General features: G+C 44.6%; 2 protein-coding genes across 3 annotated transcripts; both read right to left on the bottom strand.

The window, feature by feature from the left end:
- Nucleotides 1–105: 105 nt before the first annotated feature.
- Nucleotides 106–6692, bottom strand: zgc:101664 (uncharacterized protein LOC450064 homolog). 2 transcript variants are annotated; one of them, XM_040013423.1, is made up of 4 exons: nucleotides 6631–6692; nucleotides 6422–6507; nucleotides 4815–6130; nucleotides 106–1264 (listed from the first exon to the last, which is right to left on the bottom strand). In XM_040013423.1, the coding sequence occupies exons 3-4, from the start codon at nucleotides 5322–5324 to the stop codon at nucleotides 1061–1063; spliced, it is 714 nt and encodes a 237-aa protein (XP_039869357.1). In that variant the 5' UTR covers nucleotides 5325–6130; nucleotides 6422–6507; nucleotides 6631–6692; the 3' UTR covers nucleotides 106–1060. The 2 variants fall into 2 exon arrangements, with proteins under 2 accessions (XP_039869357.1, XP_039869356.1); XM_040013422.1 differs by having other exon boundaries at nucleotides 6354–6507.
- A 259-nt stretch (nucleotides 6693–6951) lies between these two features.
- On the bottom strand, nucleotides 6952–19549 carry LOC120722435 (serine/threonine-protein phosphatase 2A catalytic subunit beta isoform). The gene is made up of 8 exons (XM_040013421.1): nucleotides 19120–19549; nucleotides 16919–16957; nucleotides 14154–14324; nucleotides 12757–12930; nucleotides 10220–10309; nucleotides 9520–9681; nucleotides 8340–8458; nucleotides 6952–7684 (listed from the first exon to the last, which is right to left on the bottom strand). The coding sequence occupies exons 1-8, from the start codon at nucleotides 19219–19221 to the stop codon at nucleotides 7612–7614; spliced, it is 930 nt and encodes a 309-aa protein (XP_039869355.1). The 5' UTR covers nucleotides 19222–19549; the 3' UTR covers nucleotides 6952–7611.
- Nucleotides 19550–20551: the final 1002 nt, after the last annotated feature.

Below are 20551 nucleotides of genomic sequence, written 5' to 3' on the forward strand. Positions count from 1 at the left end.
TGTGTGTGTGTGTGTGTGTGTGTGTGTGAGAGAGACTCCAGCATCATGTGACTGCTGCAGCTTTTCCAGAACAGTCACATCACATCCAGAAACTCCAGACACTTATTACAAATATTAAAAAAGCTTTATTGGCATCAGAGAAGGATGACAAACATCAGTATGAAAACACTTTACAAACACACACACACAACACACAAGCTGGAGCACCCCCCTCCCCCCAGCTCATGAATAGTTCAGTAGATTTGAATAAAATATAAATGGGTTTCTGCCCTTGAAGCATTTGATGAAGAGGAAAAACAGCTTTAGCTTAACTTAGATATATTTTTACATCCTGTGTGGACGCAGCGCACAGCTGCAACAGCTCCTGATCACATACTACTGTTTGACACAGGTCAGGCTTACTGGTGGAAACTGGGTTTGATCTGCTCATAAAGCCAGTACGGCAGAACACTTGATGAATATTCGCCTTGTTTCCTTCAGAGAAAGCCTGAACGGTGGATAAATGGCAGCGTGGATTTGCTGTTTGATGAGCATATTTCATTCACTATCACACAGCCTCGCTCTGAGCGTGCACTCTGTAACACCAACTGTTCTTTTTAATGTGCTCTGAGAGGTTTTTGTTAACGGACGCTGGTTTATTTGAAGACAGAGCAGAATGTTAACTTGATTTTTCTTGGAGCTTCTTCGTCTTCATCAACAGTTTCCAGCTACAACCTGATGTGAACAGCTGATAACATCAGCTGGATTATGTCTGCATCTCTAAAACAAGAATGTTAGCTATGGCAGAAAGCTTCCTGTAACACAGCGCGTCTCCCTGAGTGGGTCTGATCGTTTCACTCTCACTGTTGCTTCCTTTTATCACTTTTATTGTGCTGATTATTATCAGACTGGTGTTTGTCAGGACTCACACTGTGACTCACACTGATGCCGGCCGGGCCGAGCTGCAGGTTAAACCACAGTGACAAAGAATAAGACCGGAGCCGCCCCCGCAGATGTCATGGCAGCCTCCGTCTAAGCTGCGACGTCTGCAGAAACCCAAGCGAGTGCAGCAGGGGGCGCTCTACATGCTGAAGACGTTTCCCAGCCGGCGCACCGACAGGTCGATCCTCCCCGACAGCCGCAGCTCCTCCTTCAGGAAGCGCCCCACCTGCTCGGAGTGCAGCACGTCGCAGAACACCCAGATCTCGCCGCGTTCGCGCTGGATGTTGGCGTTACACGACGGCAGGCAGGAAGTTCGCGCCAAGCGGCTCAGAGTTCGCCACACCTGCGGGGAGGAGGAGCAAACTCCACGTAAACAGTGTGACAACATCAAACAGCTGTTTGTATTTTCCGTCTCTGTTGCTGAGCAGACTTATTTCTGTGGGAACAAGGTGAAGGTCGGACACTCCGATAAGGATCAGCAGACACAGCACGCAGGAAGAAAGCACACGCTGGCGCCGTCCACGCTGGCGCCGTCCACAGGTAACATTTAACCAGGAGCAGACTCACAGTCCTCGTGCCCGCTTTAACATTTAAAGCGTGAAGATTGTGGAGGCTTAGAAACTGCATCTCTGATAAAGCACGTCTGACTCACACACTCGTTATTTCATGGCGAGACGTCAGTGGAAAACCTGGAAGCTGCGAATCTTTGGCGTTTTCCTCTGAGAGCCAACAAATTATTAATGTTGACGAGCAAATAAAGTTTTCTTTCTGTGGCTTCGTTCTAATATTTAACGTGTGTGTGACACTCACCTGGTGATTACCACGAACGGTCCAGATGATTAAATATTCCACAGTCACTGATTATTAAAGCCTGTTTGTGTTTGGTTGTTTTTGTAACGCACTGTTATGGCTGACGGTGGCAGCGATGCACCTACAAGCTGTCTGAACAGCAAGAATGCGAGAGAAGTACTCGGACTCGTGACGATTTATCAATCGCCGCCGCCACCAGCATTTGTACGTGTGAGGTTTCCCGTGCGTGCTGTGAACGCAGGTGCAGCAGATGTGATGTCACAGCTGCAGATTCACAGATGTTTCAGACGGACACGCTGCTGGAAGCGACCGCTCCCACTGTAACTTCATCTACACCCACACACTGCAGCGTTTATTTCTACCATGCAACACCTGAAGTTCAGAGGAAGACTGCAATGAGTCCAGCACCTCAGGCACCAGGAAGTGGTCACAAGGCTGTAATGATGTCACAGTAGCACACGCAACAACCAATACAGCGAGTGTGAAGTCACGGCGCCGCCATCATTAAAGAAACGTCTCTGAGGAAGAGTCGAGGAGTTCTTGTTACACATCGCCCTGCGCTTCTACTCGAAACCACCTGTAAACACAAACATCAACATCCTGCAGTTCCTCTAACACCCAGCAGGGGCAGCAGTGAGTCAGTCCCCATAGACTCCCATGTTAAAACTTCACAGTGTGTTTCCAGCCTGATAAACAAACTGGTCTCTGTGGATAATTTCCTCCTTCACAACAGCTGTAGAGGCGAGCATGCTTTAATAACGGACCTGTTCTAGTAAGACTTAAACATTTTATTATTTTATGTTAATAATATTATATTATTAAGACAAAACGCCAAAACACAGACTCAACAATGTGGTGTTTGCTGTACAGTGCATGAGGAATGCCCAGACCTCTACATCAGAGAGACCAAACAGCCACTTCACAAGCGCATGGCACAACACAGAAGAGCCACCTCCACAGGACAAGACTCAGCAGTTCATCTGCATCTAAAGGTCAAAGGTCACTCTTTTGCTGATGCCAATGTTCACATTTTGGACAGAGAGGACAGATGGTTTGAAAGAGGAGTGAAAGAAGCATCTATGTCCACTGTGAGCGACCATCTTTGAACAGAGGCGGGGCTTATGACACCAACTCTCTGCCATCTATAATCCAGTTTTGAGATCCTCCCCAGACGCCTTAACGCCCACTCACATCCTGGGCCATCTGACCTCAGGAAATCACATGATAAGGTGGGGCCAGGTTTCACAATGAGCTCACCCGAAACTCTGGCTGATTGTGACCCACACCCAGTTTCACACCTTGGCTCAGGCGATTAGAGGATCATCAGGGGGTCCTTTTGTCCCTCTGTGGGGGGAAACTCCCACTAGGTTTAAATCTGGGACTCTCCACCATTTGACCTTAGAACTGAAGAAGCTTATAGGATGAGAGGTGAAACGTCTTCAAGTAACTTAAAGAAGTCCAGACGCTTTTCTTTGCAGCTCCTTTGACTACGATGACCTGGATGACTGAGAACCTTCACAGACATTATATTATTGTTTTGTTTACTTTTATGTTCCCTGCTGCTAAACTAATCTCCCCTGGTGGGACAATAAAGAATTTGAATTGAATAGACTATGTGCACGTTAGCATATGTTACTTCCAGTGCGGAAACTCCTGTGGGGAGCTTTGTTTCCGGTGTCGTATTCGCGCCTTGTTTACGGTCCAAAACAAGTTAAGCAAATGAATGAATCAAGTGGTGATTTACATTTCTATAGATGTCTCGGGCATTTACCCAATATATCTGTAAATGATGTTCATTGACTTGTCGATATTTTCCCCCGCGCCTCAGAGCAAAAGAGAAAAGGATTCAAATGTTATATTTCTCAGCTGTCCCTCGTTTATCGCGGGTGTTATGTTCTAAAAATAACCAGCGAGAGGTGAAATCAAGGAGCCAATTTTATTTGTTGACGGTGCAAAACGTTTGGTGGACATCGTGGACAGACAGCACTGCACTGCAGAGTCTCACTGCTAGCATCGATGCAGCGATTCTGTACTGTACAGGAGAGACGGAGGAGATCGTCTGCAGCGATCAGGATGTGACGTAAAAAAACAAAACAAAAAACAAGCATGCAAACTTGCACTAAAAAAATCCGTGAAACAGCGAGGTGAAAGGTGAAGCGCGTTATAGCGAGGGACCGCTGTAATTTTGAAGGTAAGTCACAACATACCCTTCGTAAATACTAATGTATAGAAACCGTTACAATCATTCATTTTGTGTGGCTTTTTTCACGGTTTGTTAACATGCTGTGTAAGTGTGTACTTGACTAGCTGATCTCGACATAACGGGAAACATCTGGTTTGACTGTTGTTCACCTGTAGTTTGAATGCTGAACATTTGCCTGTTTAGATCATAGTAACTGTCACTATACAGAGATGTGCTGCTGCATGTGGACGATGTGTCTTCTGCTGCAGTGATGCAGTTCTGCTTGTGTTGAGTGATGTAAACAGCTGATCGATCTAAACGCTTTAAACGTCAAAATTGATCATTAGATTTTTTATGACACAGCAGCGGTGAGTGTTCCCACCTTCTCTTTGTAACTTAACGCCATCTTTCCGTTTTAGAGTTTTGGACATGATTGTGGAGGATATATCTTTGCAGTAGCGATTGACTGCAAAGTAAAGCTACCGGAAATGCACAACCCCACATCCGGTGTCAAACCAGGAAGTTAGCATTGTCTCGTGCACAGGGTCTATTGGGGGCGTGGCCTCTTTGACTGACAGCTAGCTGTCTGCTAGCTTCACCTGAACTGGGCCTCTGCAATGTGTTTGTTTGCTTAATGACATCATGTGACCAATAACATGGCTGCTGTGAGGTCAGTGCACTGACCCCAGGAAGGCTGGCTGAGTTTTACTCAGAGACATTCTGGGACTTTGAGTGAATGTTACTGAGCACTGATTAGCAGGTGTGTGTGCCTGTGTGCACTCCACCGTCTCACATCTGGCTCCAGTCTGTGGTTTTTCCTCACTCTTAACATCTTCATCAGCCTTCAAACAAAATTTTAAAACATTGTAAAGCTTCACAGTTTCTACAACATTCCACCGACCTCCTCGATGTCTCTCGCTGCTCCGCAGTTCAGCTCACCGATCACCCACTTGGCCCTCTGGCGGAGGTGGAGCCCGTGGACGGTGACGGCGTGGTGAAACTGTTTGGACAGCGACTGCGAGCTCTGCTGCAGGACGCCTCTCTGCGTGAAGACGCTCCACCTGCTCCGCCTGACCTCCGAGCCGGTGCAAAGGGCACCATCTTTGTCCTTGTGTGGCTGCTTCTCAGGTCTGTTGTTAGGAGACACAGGGTGGAGATCGCAGTGGGTTTCTGGGTCACCGTCTCTGGGTCTCACCTCTGCTGCTGGTGAATCATCCAAACACGTGACGACAGGAGCTGGTCTCGCAGGTCTGATGGGCAGAGGGCGGTCTCCAGTGAGCGTGGGGAACCACGGCGTGAAGGCCGGAGGAGCACGGAGAGGGAACGGCTCCAGGAGCTTCTGCGTGGTTTCCAACAGTGAGCAGAGCTCATCAGCTGATCCAGGCTGATAGTGCAGGACTACATCCTCCATACAGGCGGACGGGGTCAAGGGACCGGCGGCAACACCCTCCTCCTCACCATCATCATCTTCCTCTGTGTGACGTCAGTCCAGGCAGACATGAAGCACGTTTCATTCAGACCGACAGCCCGTTAACGTCATCAAGTGGTGAATGGATTAACTGTTAAAAATGCTCAGCAGAAACTATACTGCGCATGCTCCAGAGTTCACATTTCTACACACGCTGACAGAAGCATTCACACTACACAGCATCCCGACCGGAAATGTCACATTCAAACAAATCTTTACCGACTCCGTGACCTTTGAACTTTGTGGCTTTAAAGTAAACTGAGGCTCAGCTCGCGCTCAGGTACCAAACTTCCCTCGAGCACCGGGGGCTAATGTTTTTAGCCTCTGCTGCTAGCTCACGTTAGCTACCGGGCTGACCGGTGAGCAGAGCCGGTATTTACCGGCGGGCCTCTCCGAGCTCACAGGTGATGACTCTAGCCCACATCCACACCTCAGACCCGCGCGCCTCCATCAAACAGCCGCGAACCACTCCAGGAAGCTAACATGGACGGTGTCGAGCAAATATCGCTCCAACTCTCGCGATATTGATGTAACGCTGATGCGGAAGTCATTTTAAGTTGAAAACGTGTCTTTTTTACAGTCGTTGATTTTCATCAAAGTTTTATATCATAAACAGTAACATCTGGAAACATCTGCTCATCATCCACAAAGGCAGAAACATCCAAAGAAGAGCTTCAGGGAGCCCGGAGAAGTTCGTGCTGTGAGCTGCGCAGAGCTCGCAGCATTTCCATGTATGTATTCGCATTTTCCTGCAAACGATGGAAAAACGATGGTTGTTCAGTTGCATAAAAATAGCAAAGAGTGGAAAACACTTTTTAAACTTTTGCCATAAATTCAAAAGTAAATTATCACTATCAAATTTGTCTTTCAGGCTTTTTCTCATTCTCAATTGTAAAACTCGCTCTGCAGAAATCATTTAAAGAAAAGGTTCCTGCTGATTTCTACACCACACATCAGCCAGTTCATGATCACCTGATTTCAGAACAGCTGTGATTCACTTTACGTGACGTCACTCATACTTGCCGGTGAGCTCCGGTTACCGTTTCCAGCAGTAGATGCAGGTCTGAAGCTACAGGCTGCTCAGCACTGTGATGTTAGTCTTTCATCAAACACAAATAAAAACATCCTGCAAAGTACAAAGTAGTCTCATTTAACACTTTTAAACATTTCAGATTTCCTTCTGAATCTCTGCCTTAAAATATGTAAATAAAAAATATACACATTTCCTGCCAGCATTCTCAGACTTGACCTTAGAGCACACGTGTCAAACTCCAGGCCGGTGTCCTGCAGGCTTTAGATGTGTCCTTGATCCAACACGGCTGATTTAAATGACTAAGTGACCTCCAGAGGCCTGGTAATGAACTAATCATTTGATTCAGGTGTGTTGGCCCAGGGTGAGACCTAAAACCTGCAGGACACAGACCCTCGAGGGCTGGAGTTGCCCACCCCTGGGCTTAAGTAACAAGCTGAACATGTGTTCTGAGCACGCTCAGAAAACAACAGAACTGGAGCACAAAGTTCGAACCTCCAGGTGAAGCAGGAGAAGAACGAGGTCGACTCACACAGGAAGTTCATCAATAGGACATTTTATTTCATACGTCTGTTGTCTTTATTCAAATTACAGTAATATACTTGCTGAGATGACCACCGGCTGCAGCCCGGACAGCTAAAACTCACAGCTGTACTACTAGAAGCAAACTTAAATCAGTTTTTAAAATTATTTCGCAACAGAAAAAAAAAAAAAAAAAAAAAAAAAAAAAAAAAGCAGGTATGCCAGGAGACGTGTGGTGTTGGCGGTGACGTCAGGTCTGTTTTAGTGCTGTGGTCTTTAAAAAAAAAAAAAAAGAAAAGAAAAAAAGAGAAAGGAAACAGAAGAGGAAGGAGGAAGCCTGCGTTTGCGTTGTACATGTGGTAAAGGAGCAGAATTATGGCACATTTGGTCCACGTTGGTAGTTTTATTCTCTCGATTTCAAACATGTAAGAAACAAAAAGAACAGATCAGAGTTTACATGTTTCTGCAGCACAGCATTAAAGACAGCATACTGAAAACACGACTGTAGGGGGCGCCTCTTTAAAATCTGGATTCAGCCAATCGTTTGTCTCTATTCATCATCATCATCATCATCATTATCAGAAGAAGGATTAGAATGGTCTTTCCATCCAAAATGACTGGGGGGGAGGTGGGGGTGGGTGGAGCTTCGTGAATGATGGACGGGGATGCTTCGGACATTCACAGGAAGTAGTCGGGAGTGCGTCTGGTCACATGGGGCTCACCACGGCGAGGGGCGGGATCAAACTGAAGGCTGAGGAGACAGAAGAAACCTCGTTAGTGACGACTTCCTTTAAGTCGAGTGAGGTTACATCAGTTAAACCTTAGCTTCTGTATCCATGGTAACCAAGACAGTCATGTAATTTTAGTGGATGAGACCTAGACTCAGACTGTACATAAAAGATGGTAAGAGTGATGTAAAGCCTTGACCTGGCGTTTTAAAATCAGATGTTAAGGAGCGAGCCGTGGAGCTGCTTGTCTGTCACAATGAAGCCCCGCCCCTAAGCCCTCCCCCTTTATGGATGTTTCAACTGTAACAGAACCAAAACTTCCAGAATAACTACATTTTATTCAGACCAAAAACTCATCAGGTGAGTTTACTGAGCTCAGCTCATGTCAACCTTCAGGAGTCGCCCCCTGCTGGCAGCTGTCAGTGTGTCCCTGAATGAAACTGAATGTGTGCTCTGATGTTTCTGACTCGTTACGCAGAAGCACAGTCTGAGTATTCATGCTAAACTTATTATATGAAAGAAGAGAAACATTAAAAGGAATCTGGGGATTCGTGACGTTTAGTGTGTCCAACCCTCAGGGTCCCCACACGGCTCCGTGTGTTTTACATGGATGTATTCATATTTAATCTCAGCACCGTTCGGCCTCTCATATGATGTGAACGCATTCTTCGTACTTACAAAGAATATTTCAGAGTGTCGTCCAGTTCCATGATGGCCGCCTGGTTTCCACAGCGGTAGCAGTAGTTTGGAGCACTGAAGATGGTCACCACGTTCTTGTCATGGCCCCAGTTGTAGCCCTGCAGGAACAAACATGTCAGTTAGACTGGGACACCTCTGATCAACAGGGGGCGCTACTGAGCTGAACGAGCAGGGCTCCGTGGGCTCAAGAACAAGTTTCATTTCTTTGTTTTTGACGTTCTGAAATGTTTTTGAGTGAGAATCAGCCAGTCTTTAACCGACCAATCAGCACAGAGTAGCAGAGATATTTTACTCTGAAGGACGAAATAGTCTGTGAGAAGAAGAAAAAAGGACTACAAAGTTATATTTCACTTCAGACACATGAAATTGTCAAGTTAACCGTGAACTGAATGGCGTGCTAACATCAACAGGAACGGCTCTCGCAGATCAGTTCAGGAAAACTGACGAGAACTTTGTAATTTTAACATTTCCAGTGAGAATAACGGTCAAACCAGGAACTCTCAGCTCGACCTGATGGGACGAGCGGAGGGTTCATCTGTGGGCGCGGCGCGTCCTCAGCCGCCTGTGATCGGAGCTTTCCTTCAGCTGCAGATGAAGTTCGTGCAGCTGCTTGGCGAATCTTTTGAACATTGAACTGATTCTCCGTGGGAGTGAAACTGGGACACCAGGGAGGAGATGAGGAGCCTACTCCAACTTCATGTTGTTGCCATGGAAACCAGAGGATTTTTATAGGACCCTTCAGTCCACTGGCTGTGCGAACACGTGTGCCAGGTTTAACATAAAAATAACAGGACATGTGAGCGCCGGTCTGTGGGCTCATCACGACAAACCTGCAGCAGCGTGGGTTTCTGAAGCTCATCATCATGACATCAGAGGACAAACAGGTCACCTGACCAGGATAACGAGGTCACCTGACCCAAAATAAAGTGTTTTGTTTTTTTCCTTCTAATCTGAATCATCTCTGCATATAAACAGGCTGCTAACAGGTTGGATTTCCTTCTTTTACGCAGCCAGATTTGTTTTGTTTTTTTTAAAGTGAACCCCCGAGGAGATTTTATATAAACAAATATTCATACTCATTCTTTGGTTAAACAGCACAATATTTTCACATAAAAGTGACACCGTGCTGTGAAAAAGTGTCCAAAAGTCATCGTTTTACCTCCATGACCAGCTGATGGGCGCGAGACACCAGAGTGAGTCCGTTGGCATGATTGAAGGTTTCAGAGATGTCCTGACCGAAGGTGTAGCCGGCACCTCGGGGAGAGATCCCCCACCCGCCGCGGTCATCGGGGTCCGACCACAGCAGGTCACACATCGGGCCCTGAAACAGAAGCCAACAGCTCAGGTAAACTGCACAGTTCAGAATCTTAAATATAAACCTGATAAATGACGCTTAGAGTTTAAACTAGAAGCACAGATCGTAACTGCACTGCAAACTCATGATGGACACCAGACGTTATTGAAGGTTCGACTGGTGTTGCAGAGCACTGATTGTTTTTAATAAACTGCTCTCCTGTTCTTGCTTTGGTGACAATTTTGTACATAAAGCAGTAAAATTACTACGTGTGAACAGATGAGCTGTGTCTGTAGTTTTTAATGACACAATCAGGTCTAAGCCTCGGCTCTGGCTCCTCTGCAGCTCACGAATGAGTGTCAGCATCGAGCCGGCCGACGCGTTTGTTCTGCCTCTTTATCACCACAAACTGCTGTGGTGCCAAACGTGGATCAGTGTGAAAATAAAAGCTCCACAGAGGCCATCTCTCAAACAACCAACGGGCTTTTGTTTAAAAAGTATTTCTGTTTCCATCCCTGACAATCTGAAAGCTGACCTGTGTGTGTGTGTGTGTGTGTGTGTATACCTCATGTGGAACTTCTTGCAGGCGGTCCAGAGCTCGTATGTGATCCAGAGTGTCTATGGAAGGAGACAAGCCTCCGTGGAGACAGAAGATCTGAAACAAAGAACAACAAAACCTCCAGTTAAATAATTAATCAACAGATTCACCAACAAACAGTTAAAAACATCTTTATTCAGCTTCAAACTCAGGCGGGAGTGTGTGGACGCTCAAATATTCACTCATGAAGAAAGAAAAACCCAAATAAAACTGACAGGATGTGGCTGAAAAATAGGGTAAATGTTTAAGAGGCGGACAGACCGCAGACACGAGAAACAGGCGATTAAAAAGAATAAGAATCATGATCTATGCTGATCGTTTTTAATGTCAGATTCATGCTTAAGAAAAAGATTTGCCACATTTGCCAAAAACAATATGATCACCATTCTTTCATGTGTTCAGGTTTCTTTAATCAGCTACAGTTCACAGCAGATCTCTGCACTCATCTTTTATTCTAGTCTATCAAAAAGCACGACGTGAGGAGATTTATCATCTATGGAACAATCATGAAGTCATTTAAATAGAGTCGTTTCTCCCGTTTCTACTCTCAGCTAAAAACATGCCAGCATCACCAGCAGGGGGCAGTGATGCAGCTACAAAACGTTTTCCAACCAACAAACAAAAACAAGTGTGTGCAAGTAACCATCTGTGGGTTATGATAATAAACACAGTGTCATACCTGAAAAAAGGAGCACTGATTTAACCTTACACGCAGGGATGGGATACGAGAACCGGTTCTTATGGTAGAAGAACCGGTTCTTGGAATTCTAGTAGTCTACATGCTTGGAATTGTTAGTCTGCCTGCCTATAGATCCTTGCACACTTGGCTACGATCAGCTGATTTCAGTTTGCGTGTTGGAGGAGGAAAATAGTGGCGCCGTCTCCAGCGTGGACGCAATGATAACATGGAGACTCCTCCAGGACAGAAGCGCCTGCATCATACTGTTAACACATGCTCTTTAACAGCATGCTGATGCTAAGCTAGCCAAGAGCCCAGAGTGACGCTAAAGCTGAGTGAATCCCAACACCACACCGCGCTGCGATAAAGTGACCAGCCAGGCTGAAGTAGAATCACCATGGCAACCACTTTACAGTCTCTCTGCTGGTTTCAGCTCTGCTCATACCTAAACACTAAGAACGATCGCGTGTCCTCATCAGCACAGGGATCTGTGTCGGTGTATGCAGCTGTAGCCTCAGGTTTATAATGTTAAACAGTAACTGACTCAGTGTCAGGGTTCATACGCCTATTTCAGGGTCAAATTCAAGCACTTTTTAAGCACTTTCAAGGTCACTTTTCAAGCTTTTCCAGCACATCCCCCCCACTGCCCAACACAAAGAATGCATGTTTCAATTCGCATCACGTCAGTAAGACCATGTGAAAATGAAAACAAATCATCCTGGGTGAACTTAAACACCTTTGTTCCCCTTTCGTTGAGACATAGAAAAACGCACCAAACAAAAATACCGCAAAAGGAAACGGTCGCCTTGTACATATCGTGTAAACTCAAAATGCACATTTCACTTAAAAATTAAGATGTGCAAATGTGAACAAATCAACTTGTTAGAGATGTTCTATAAAAAAAAACAAAAAAAAAACATAAAAATAAAAAAAAAACCACAACAACAACAACAAAAAAACCCACAAAAAGAAACCAATGAGTCTTCTCATCAGATATTGATGCTTCTTTCCTGTGTGACAAAAAATAGGAGAGATGTTTGTTTGTTTTTTAAGTTAATTCCCAATAAAACTGTTTTTTGCTAACTACGTTGCTGTCTGTATTATTGCTGAAGTCCTGAACGATCACCTTTAAAGTGTTTGTGCTGATAACATCATGTCAGACAGGCACGGACAACAGCACAGACTGGGAGGCTTTGAACACATCACATAGTTCAATTCAACATATAAGACTTTAAGAAAGCACAAGCATCTACTTAAAATCTATTGAATTTATCATCTGTGATATTATGTACAATTCCAATGTACTTTGTTCATCTGCCTTAGATAAACAGGCAGCCTCAAAGTATGAAATATTCATATACAAACACACATAACTGTGTGTACTGTCTCAGTGGCTGATTGTGCCCCACAGGCCTCAGTGTGAGCTTGAAGACATTTATAATGTTTAAGTAGTTTAAAGTGTCGGTGCTGATACACAGTTTGAATGAAAGCCGGGGAACTTTGGTAGCACAGAAACTAACGTTTTTACTTGACTTTGAGTATTGACCCAACACCGATCACAACAAACAGGAAACACCTCCAACGTGCACAAATAACTGACCACACAACATGAAATTAATCTGCATGAACTGATATGCTGCTCAGTGACGGTGGCCACTCTCAAAGCAGAGCCAATGAGAATCAATAAGAGAATTCATAAGGAATCAAATCGATAAGTAATATTAATAATGGAATCTGAATAACTAAATTCTTATTGATTCCCATCCTAACTGCAGGTCTGATCAGATGAAAACATCACAGTGAAACTGGGCATGGCGCGTCCTACCTGTCCGTCGACCAGCGCGGTGAGCGGCAGGTAGTCGAACAGGTCTGTGAAGTACTTCCACACGTTAGCGTTGCCGTACTTCCTCAGGCACTCGTCGTAGAAGCCGTAGACCTGTGTGATCTGCCGAGACTCGTGGTTCCCTCGCAGGATGGTGATTCGCTCCTGGAAACGAACCTGAACGACAATTTAAAAATACATAATAACGTTAAAGACGATCTAAAGCCGGGTCAGACCCCCAGAGAGCAGCATGCTGACTCAGCTACATGTTTAATGACTCTTCTGTCAGACTTCATGATGTAAAATAGAAACGATTAGCTAAAGGAAGCCATCACGCTGTGATACCGAGACGGGAAAGAAGAAGCACTCAGACCAAAGTGTGACTCTGCTGGCAGCCTCTAGAACAGAAACAGGACCACCGCTCCCCACCGGGGGAGGAGTCTGACGGCAGGACGAGACATACCGGAAGAACCTTCGAGACAGGAAGCTAGCTGGATGGCATTAACTATACTTTCAAAATAAAAGCAAAGAGGTTGTAAACTACTAAAGCAGCAGCGCTGTTCTCTCAAACAGGTTAAAAAAAAAAATTATAACAACCAGGTGAACATGTGTGAAACATGCAAGTACAACAATAACCACAGTGATGCAATTTTCTAAATAAAGTTTCTTTGCATCATTTTTATTTGTCTGTGTATCATTTTAACTACATTACACTAAACTTTAAGAATAAATAACTTTGAAGGGCCGATCACGCTGGTGTGGTCCTGTGAACAACCATGTTTCTGTAAACTCGAAGCTCACAGCCTGTGAATCCTGCAACAAACCTGATATCTAACCAGAATCACACGTCAGAGTCCAGGTCTGATACGTGTTGTGGTTAGAAAACAAAAAGGTCATTAAAGTCTATCAGTTTCCTTGAGATTTACACACTGCAGCTGTACTGTGAACACAATCAGAGTCAAACTAGTTCACATCATTTTCACATCATGTGGTTGCTTCTGTTCAGGCCACATTTATCCCCCGACTGCTCCTCTGTGTGCAGCAGAAACATTGGCCATCTCCTCAGTCAGCTGATTTCCCCTCACATGCCACCACTTCATGTTTTTATAAAACGTGTTTATGATGCTCTAAAACTTTACAGAACCATCAGTCCTCAGATTAAACGTCTGCTCAGCTGAGCTGATGTTGATCTGTTTGTTTGAAGCTCAGACAAACTGCAGATGATTTTTGGAAGCTTTCAGACTGACGGAGCAAACAAGTTCAGTCGGCTTCTTATCAGAACAAACGAACAGTCTGTCAGCCTGTGGCCACCGAGAGGGCCGCTGTGATCCTAACAGGAAGTAAACTCAGAAAACATCAGAGCGCACATGTGAACGCCACACAGAAACACAGAGGTTTACCTTTAACGTGACGAGCAGCGTGACCGTCTCCACAGAGTAGTAGCCTCTGTCGACGTAGTCCCCCATGAACAGGTAGTTGGTGTCGGGAGACTTTCCTCCGATCTTAAAGAGCTCCATCAGGTCGTGGAACTGACCGTGGACATCGCCGCACACCGTCACCGGGCATCGCACCTGAGGGGACAAACACAGAGTCACATGGTCAGCGCCACAGAAACTGAAGCTCATTTGTTTTTGTTTTTTTTTACACCAAGCCAAAAGGAAGCCAGCGGGGTTTTTATCTTCCTGCTCTAACATCCGCTCCAAAGCCTGAGTTTAGATAAAAGCACAAATATAGTTGTTAGATACTGGCCCTGATGACTGATGATCAAATAGGATCCAACTGTTGGGTCATTAAATAAATTACATTTCTATTAGGATACAAAGCTGAAGGAAAAGTCAGGGATTTTCTTTAACCCTGAACAACCTGCTTTTATGTTGACATGACTCATGTTTGTGTCTGCAGCAGAGGAACGTCAATATTTAGGCTGATAACAAATGAACACACACACACACACACACACACACACACACACACACACACACACACAGCTGAGCGACAGTACGTGAATATTTAATGCTGGGTTTTATTTGGGATGCACTGACCTGATCTTTGAATCAGAAATTTGATCTCAACTCAAAAGGTTGAACTGGGTATCCATGACAACAGGCTGATATATTCTAGTCAGTTCTAGTTTTTACTGTTTGTTAGCCTTTTGGACACAAAAACATCAAACCTGCAGGAATCAGATCGGCTACAAAGACGATGAAAATGATAATCGGTGTAACACTGTTGGACCTTCAGCTGACTCACCTGTGCTCACTAATTACCAGGAATGTGTGCGACTCATCAATTAGATGTTTGACAGCTGCTGCACTCGACAGTTACATAACTACTCTGTGGTTAAACTGAGCAGTATTTCATTAATCTACAACCACAATTTCCTGTAAAGCTAGCACAGTTTATCGGTGGGCCAATATCAGCGTCAGTATATAATCATGTCAATAAGAAACAAAAAAGATGTTCGAGACATCCATTTGTTTTGTTTCTGAAAGAAAAAAAAAAAACATTCCCAGCTGATCTGTTGGAATATCACTAAATATCCACACTGGTGTTAAAACTCCTGCATGTGTTTCCTGGCACACTAACATAAAACCACGGGACCAAGGCACCCACATCATGCACATGATGGCTGCAGGTGCTAGCACTGCTAACGTTAGCCTCACCGTGCTGAGTACACTGGCATGTTTGTGCAACATCACACTGAGCGCACCAATTACTGCCAAGGCACAACACCGAGTGAAGTAAAGTTTCAACACACCTGCGAGGGAAACGTCTTCATGTCACCTGTAGCAGCATCAAGCTCTCTTCAGGACAAGCTCACTGGATCATAACTGGTCTTATCAGACACTCTGGTTCAGATCCAGCTTCCTTTTAGAGGAGGAGGTTTCACTGAAAGCTGCCGACACCTCGGCACACCTGATGTCGTCAGGCAGCTTTCACTGTCATTTCTCTCGACTGCATTTTTTCTTCAGGTCGTTTCTCCAAACGTCAAAGGGATCAGTTTTACCTCTTCACCATCAATCAGCCCTTTCATGTGTTCACACACAGTAAACGTAACTTTCACTCGTTCCTTTTAGCACACCTGAGTCTCAAAGAACCCCCTACTTCAGAACGTCAGCGTTTGCTTACTTCAGGGTTTAAAGAGGTTCTAAGCTGCTGACAGAAATCCTCATTTTTGTTATTGTTTACAAATAATAAAAAATAAAGGCACCAAAAAATGTTTAAGAACTGCATTAAAACAAAAGAAATCTGATCCGATCTGGCAACTGCTCTGTTGACAGGAAGTCAATATGATCAATTAAAGTTCTTTAAGGCCGAACACACAGGAGGAACAATTTCCTCAAATCACTTCCACCTTCCTCACTGCAGGTGAATCAGTAACAAGCATCTGACAGGAGCGGCTGTAAATAGGACGTTCACCGACGGCTGAATGTTTGGATCAGTTTTGTGCTTTTGAGGGAAAACAGTTTCCATAAAAACATGGCGGTGGGCATGTGTGCGAGCCCACGCCTCAGCTGTAGGCCGTGTAAACAGGGTGTGAGATTGCTCAAACACCCCACAGGGAACAAACCGCACACTGAAATCTGTTCCTCAAATCTTTTCCACACTTTGATACAAATGAAAGAAAGAATTTGGACAAACAGGAACCTTTCTTCACCTGTGCCCTGCAGAAACACCATCAGCGGGTGGAGAGCTCATTTAAAAACAGGCTGGTGCTCACCTACACGTGCTGATACCTGGGACCTGGAAACTGTCCATCATTTCACAGCGTGTTTCTTCATGCTGCTTTTATGGGGTTTTTGTAAGAGCAGCCTGGAGGTGTTTATGAGGAGGAAGGAGCCTGTCACAGTTTACAACTCCACTATCTAGAAGGCTCCCTGGGCTGGACCTACTTCAAATATTGTCAAAGGTAGAGTCCTAGTACCGTGGCTCTGTGAGCAGTGCAGCTCAGGTTAACACAGAACTACGGATGCATGTAAAATGTTAACCTGAGCTCCGCTCCACCTTCACTCTGAAACACATAAAGGACCGATGACCCATAAACGGCTGACTTGGATTAGAATCTAATCGTTTGATATCAGCTCTGGTTTTATCTTCTGCTTTTCTTTTTCCTCGTGACTTTCATTTTTCCATGAATAATCAATAATGAGTTCGGAAAACTCACCTCCTGAACGTTGGACTCCTTGGTCAGGATCTCCTTGGCCTGTAGAGGAAACAGATTTAATGAGTGTCTTTGGGTTTTTTTTTTCTAAAGGACTCACAGCTCAGACAGTGGGGGGGGATCATGTGACGAGCTGACAGGAGGTGAAATCAAACTCAGATCCGACATCCTCAGAGTCACACACACACACGACTGTTTTTGGTTTGTTTGTTTGTTCCTTCTTAAGATTTCAGGCCCACGTGACCTCAGAGGACACTGTACTGTTTGGAAACCTGCTCTCCTCAGCCCCACAGCTCTTTTAAATTAGTGAGAAAATAAAGTTGATCTTATTTTAGAGTTTTAACCATCAATCACTCAGCAGCTAAACTTCCCTCCTTCACATCAGAATTCACAGGATACACAGGCTACAGCTGGGACTGCCTCATTTTTGACCAGCTAAACACGTCACACACATGTGACATTTAAGCTGTCATTTTTTAAAATTCTCTTACTGATAAAGTATTATTAATTTATTTTACTGGAAACAGCTAACCGGGCAAAATGCTAAATATCTTTTTTATGCTGTACCAACAGCGTCCTCCGACCAGAACCCTTCAGAACAGCAGGTTATAGTTCCCTCTATTCGAAATAACGCCATCTTTGTTAGTCAAAATGTCAGAAATATCCAAACCTTACACAGCCCTTTGTTAAGCACAGTAAACTCATCAACACTGAGTCATCAGCTACACGTGGACTCGCTGTGTGAGGCTCATTTAGAGCAGGAAAAACTTGCTGCAATGAATCATGCAACAGCTTCAATACGTGGAAATATAAAATCAATAACCTTTAAAAATGTACCCACCTAAGGAAAAAGTCCATAAACATGTTGCTGGTTTTTATTCAAATTTACTGCAAACAGCAATGTGTAGGAAGAGCAAAAGAAAGACTTATCAGTACTTTTTACATCACTTCAGCTCCACTCATAGCTGAAAGATTACAGCATGTACCTACAACAGGCCAAACCTCATTCATCTCATGAATGTTACTGTTATTAACTGTAATAAGAGCCCCCTTCAGTAATTGATTAGTTCATATGAAGTCAGCTGGCAGAACCTGGCTGCGCTCAAACCTCCTCACCCATCTGACCAATACCACCTGCATACTTTCATTTCCCCTCAGATTACTGCAATAATCTCCTAATGGAGAGCAATCAGATATGAGCCAGTCTGTGTTCATCATACCTCCATTATATTCTTCTGTCCTTCAAATTTCACGCCATGTTTATCCAGTTTTTACTTTGAGACTTTCATCTTTTTATTATACTGAAAATCTAAGAAGACAAAACGGGGACACCAGAACCTGTACTATAAGTCTCTTTATTTATTTATTTATTTTTTACATCTAAACCATCTCTGACTCTGCTGATTAGCTAGAAATAAATAAATGACTGATTAGTACAGACGGTTTCAGCCCTCATTTAGATGTTAAATGGCACCAACAATGGATTCCTCTTCATGCAGAGAGCATAATAAATCAGGTTACAGACATTTTACGCTCTGCTGTCTCGGACGTGGATTTTCAGTTTGATGGGTATTTTCTCTGAACATCGCTGCTCATTTAGTCAACGCACACTTCTAAAAGTACGCAACGAAGAATATTTCGGGTTTAATCGCTTCGACAGAGGACGAGAGCCGCCACACGGCTGAACAAACGGCTCATCTTTAATGGTGCAACCAACCTGCCGTTTATGCAATCAAATGGTTGATCAATACATTAAGGGCGCGGTACTAATCGAGCAATCGCGACACACATTACCAGATGATTCGCTTTTAGAGAGAAATAAGAATAAAGCCCTCTACAGTGAATGGCTGAATCGGGCTGAATCCCGGCCTGTGCGCAAAAGACAGCGCAGGTAATAACCGGGCAGTAAAATGGGCTGCGTCTATTTCTTGGCACTGGGCTAGAGATGCGATTTTTCGGCCCGTGTGTAATGAGTCGACGATAGTCGGACAACAGTTCACAGTGGGGATTATTTAATAGAAATACACACATATATATCACACCTGAAAGGGAATTCTGACTCAGAATGCGTAGGAAATTGGGCGCAAACAGCCGCCTCGTCTCTCCTTCATTCCGGAAATTAGCCGGAGCCACTTTCGCAACACAGGCCGCGCTGGGCTGAGCCAGGCCTGCCGGGAAATCATGTCAAAAACTTTGGAACTTACCTTCTCACAGAGCGTCCGGACTTGGTTTTCCGATAGCTGCTTGCACTCGTTTAGCTGTTCGATCCATTGGTCTAACTCTTTAGTGAAGGATTTGTCTTCCATGACAGCCGCGGTAGCTCGCTAAGCTAGCTGTGTTAGCTACCTGAAAAAACAAGCGGGCCTGTGTCTCTACGCTAGCTGCTAATTTAGCCTTTAGCTCTTCGTATTGTTAACCCACCGGACCGGTTGGAAAAAAATCACCGCAACAGTTTAAAACAACGACCTGTTTAATCAACTTCTATCATGATAAATGACCGATGTTAAGATACCAACGTTAAAAACACGGGTCTATCGGCCGGGGGAGTGAAAAGGATCAAAAGTCCCCGATGCGGCAGAGCGTAGCGGCAGAATACTGCGGCGTCGCAGCGGCTAGCCGATTTGCTAAAGGAGCTAGCCACAATAACATCCGGGGATTTAACCAGCGTGTGGACTCAGCACAGCAGTGACACCGTGTGGACAGACCTTGAATTACGGCGCGAATGCGCGCCACAACACTACTAGTATTAATACTAACACAGTACAAGTACAGAACTACTGCTGCTACACTACTACATTACTGCTGCTACAGCTTCATTACTGCTACTTTCACAGTACACCTACATTACTGCATACTATAACTATGCTATTACTACACTATCACTACTGTTAATGAGGAGGTTCAAAGGAAAGTTGAAATTGTTATCATCATGAAATCAACCGGTCAGAATGCAAAATAAAACAGCCATCAATCTGTTGCAGTATATCAGAGTTATATAGCGTAACTTAAAGGGAGACATAAGCTGTGTCCCAAAACGTAGGCTGCATCCTCCTGAGGTCGCATTTGTAGGCCGATTACATCACAGCGGCGCAACAAAGGCTGTCCCAATTCGTAGACTCCTCCGAAGCCGGCCGACAAATACGTCCTCCTTTTCCCCAGATTTGAAGGATGGGTCGGGTGTGTCCTTCGTGGCCCTGAAGAAGCTTCTCGGATGAGAGGTGAAACGTCTTCAAGCAACTTAAAGAAGTCCAGGCGCTTTTCTTTGCAAGCTCCTTTGACTACGATGACCTGGATGACTGAGGACATTCACAGACATGCTCTTATTAATCTTTCTGGGTCACAAAATAAACTTTTAACATATATTCAGGCGAGAATGTAGCTGTGTAAACTTCAAATATCTGCTCGGTTTATCAAGATATCACATATTTGCAAAAGTGCTCCGACATTTTCAGAGACGTCTATTACCCACCAGCTTGATAGCTGACCGGGGGTTCAAGGGTCACTCGAGCCGGCGAGAACACCAGACCCCCGGCACATGGTTAATCGTTCAACCCCCGCGGTCTTTCGCTACTCAGGTTAAACATGATATATAAGTCACTCAGATAACTTAAGATGTTATTGATTTGCTTTTTTCAG

This window comes from Simochromis diagramma, unplaced genomic scaffold (genome assembly GCF_900408965.1).
Source record: "Simochromis diagramma unplaced genomic scaffold, fSimDia1.1 OVJJ01000778.1, whole genome shotgun sequence".
Lineage (NCBI taxonomy): Eukaryota > Metazoa > Chordata > Actinopteri > Cichliformes > Cichlidae > Simochromis > Simochromis diagramma.

Excerpts from the sequence above, each read along its gene's own strand:
- zgc:101664 (XM_040013423.1), bottom strand. The coding sequence starts at position 5,324 with ATGGAGGATGTAGTCCTGCACTATCAGCCTGGATCAGCTGATGAGCTC. Across the intron at positions 1,265-4,814 it reads CAGCGAGAGACATCGAGGAG|GTGTGGCGAACTCTGAGCCG; the intron begins GTCGGTGGAATG and ends TCCTCCCCGCAG.
- LOC120722435 (XM_040013421.1), bottom strand. The coding sequence starts at position 19,221 with ATGGAAGACAAATCCTTCACTAAAGAGTTAGACCAATGGATCGAACAG. Across the intron at positions 16,958-19,119 it reads TCCGGACGCTCTGTGAGAAG|GCCAAGGAGATCCTGACCAA; the intron begins GTAAGTTCCAAA and ends TTTCCTCTACAG. Across the intron at positions 8,459-9,519 it reads CCCATCAGCTGGTCATGGAG|GGCTACAACTGGGGCCATGA; the intron begins GTAAAACGATGA and ends TTGTTCCTGCAG.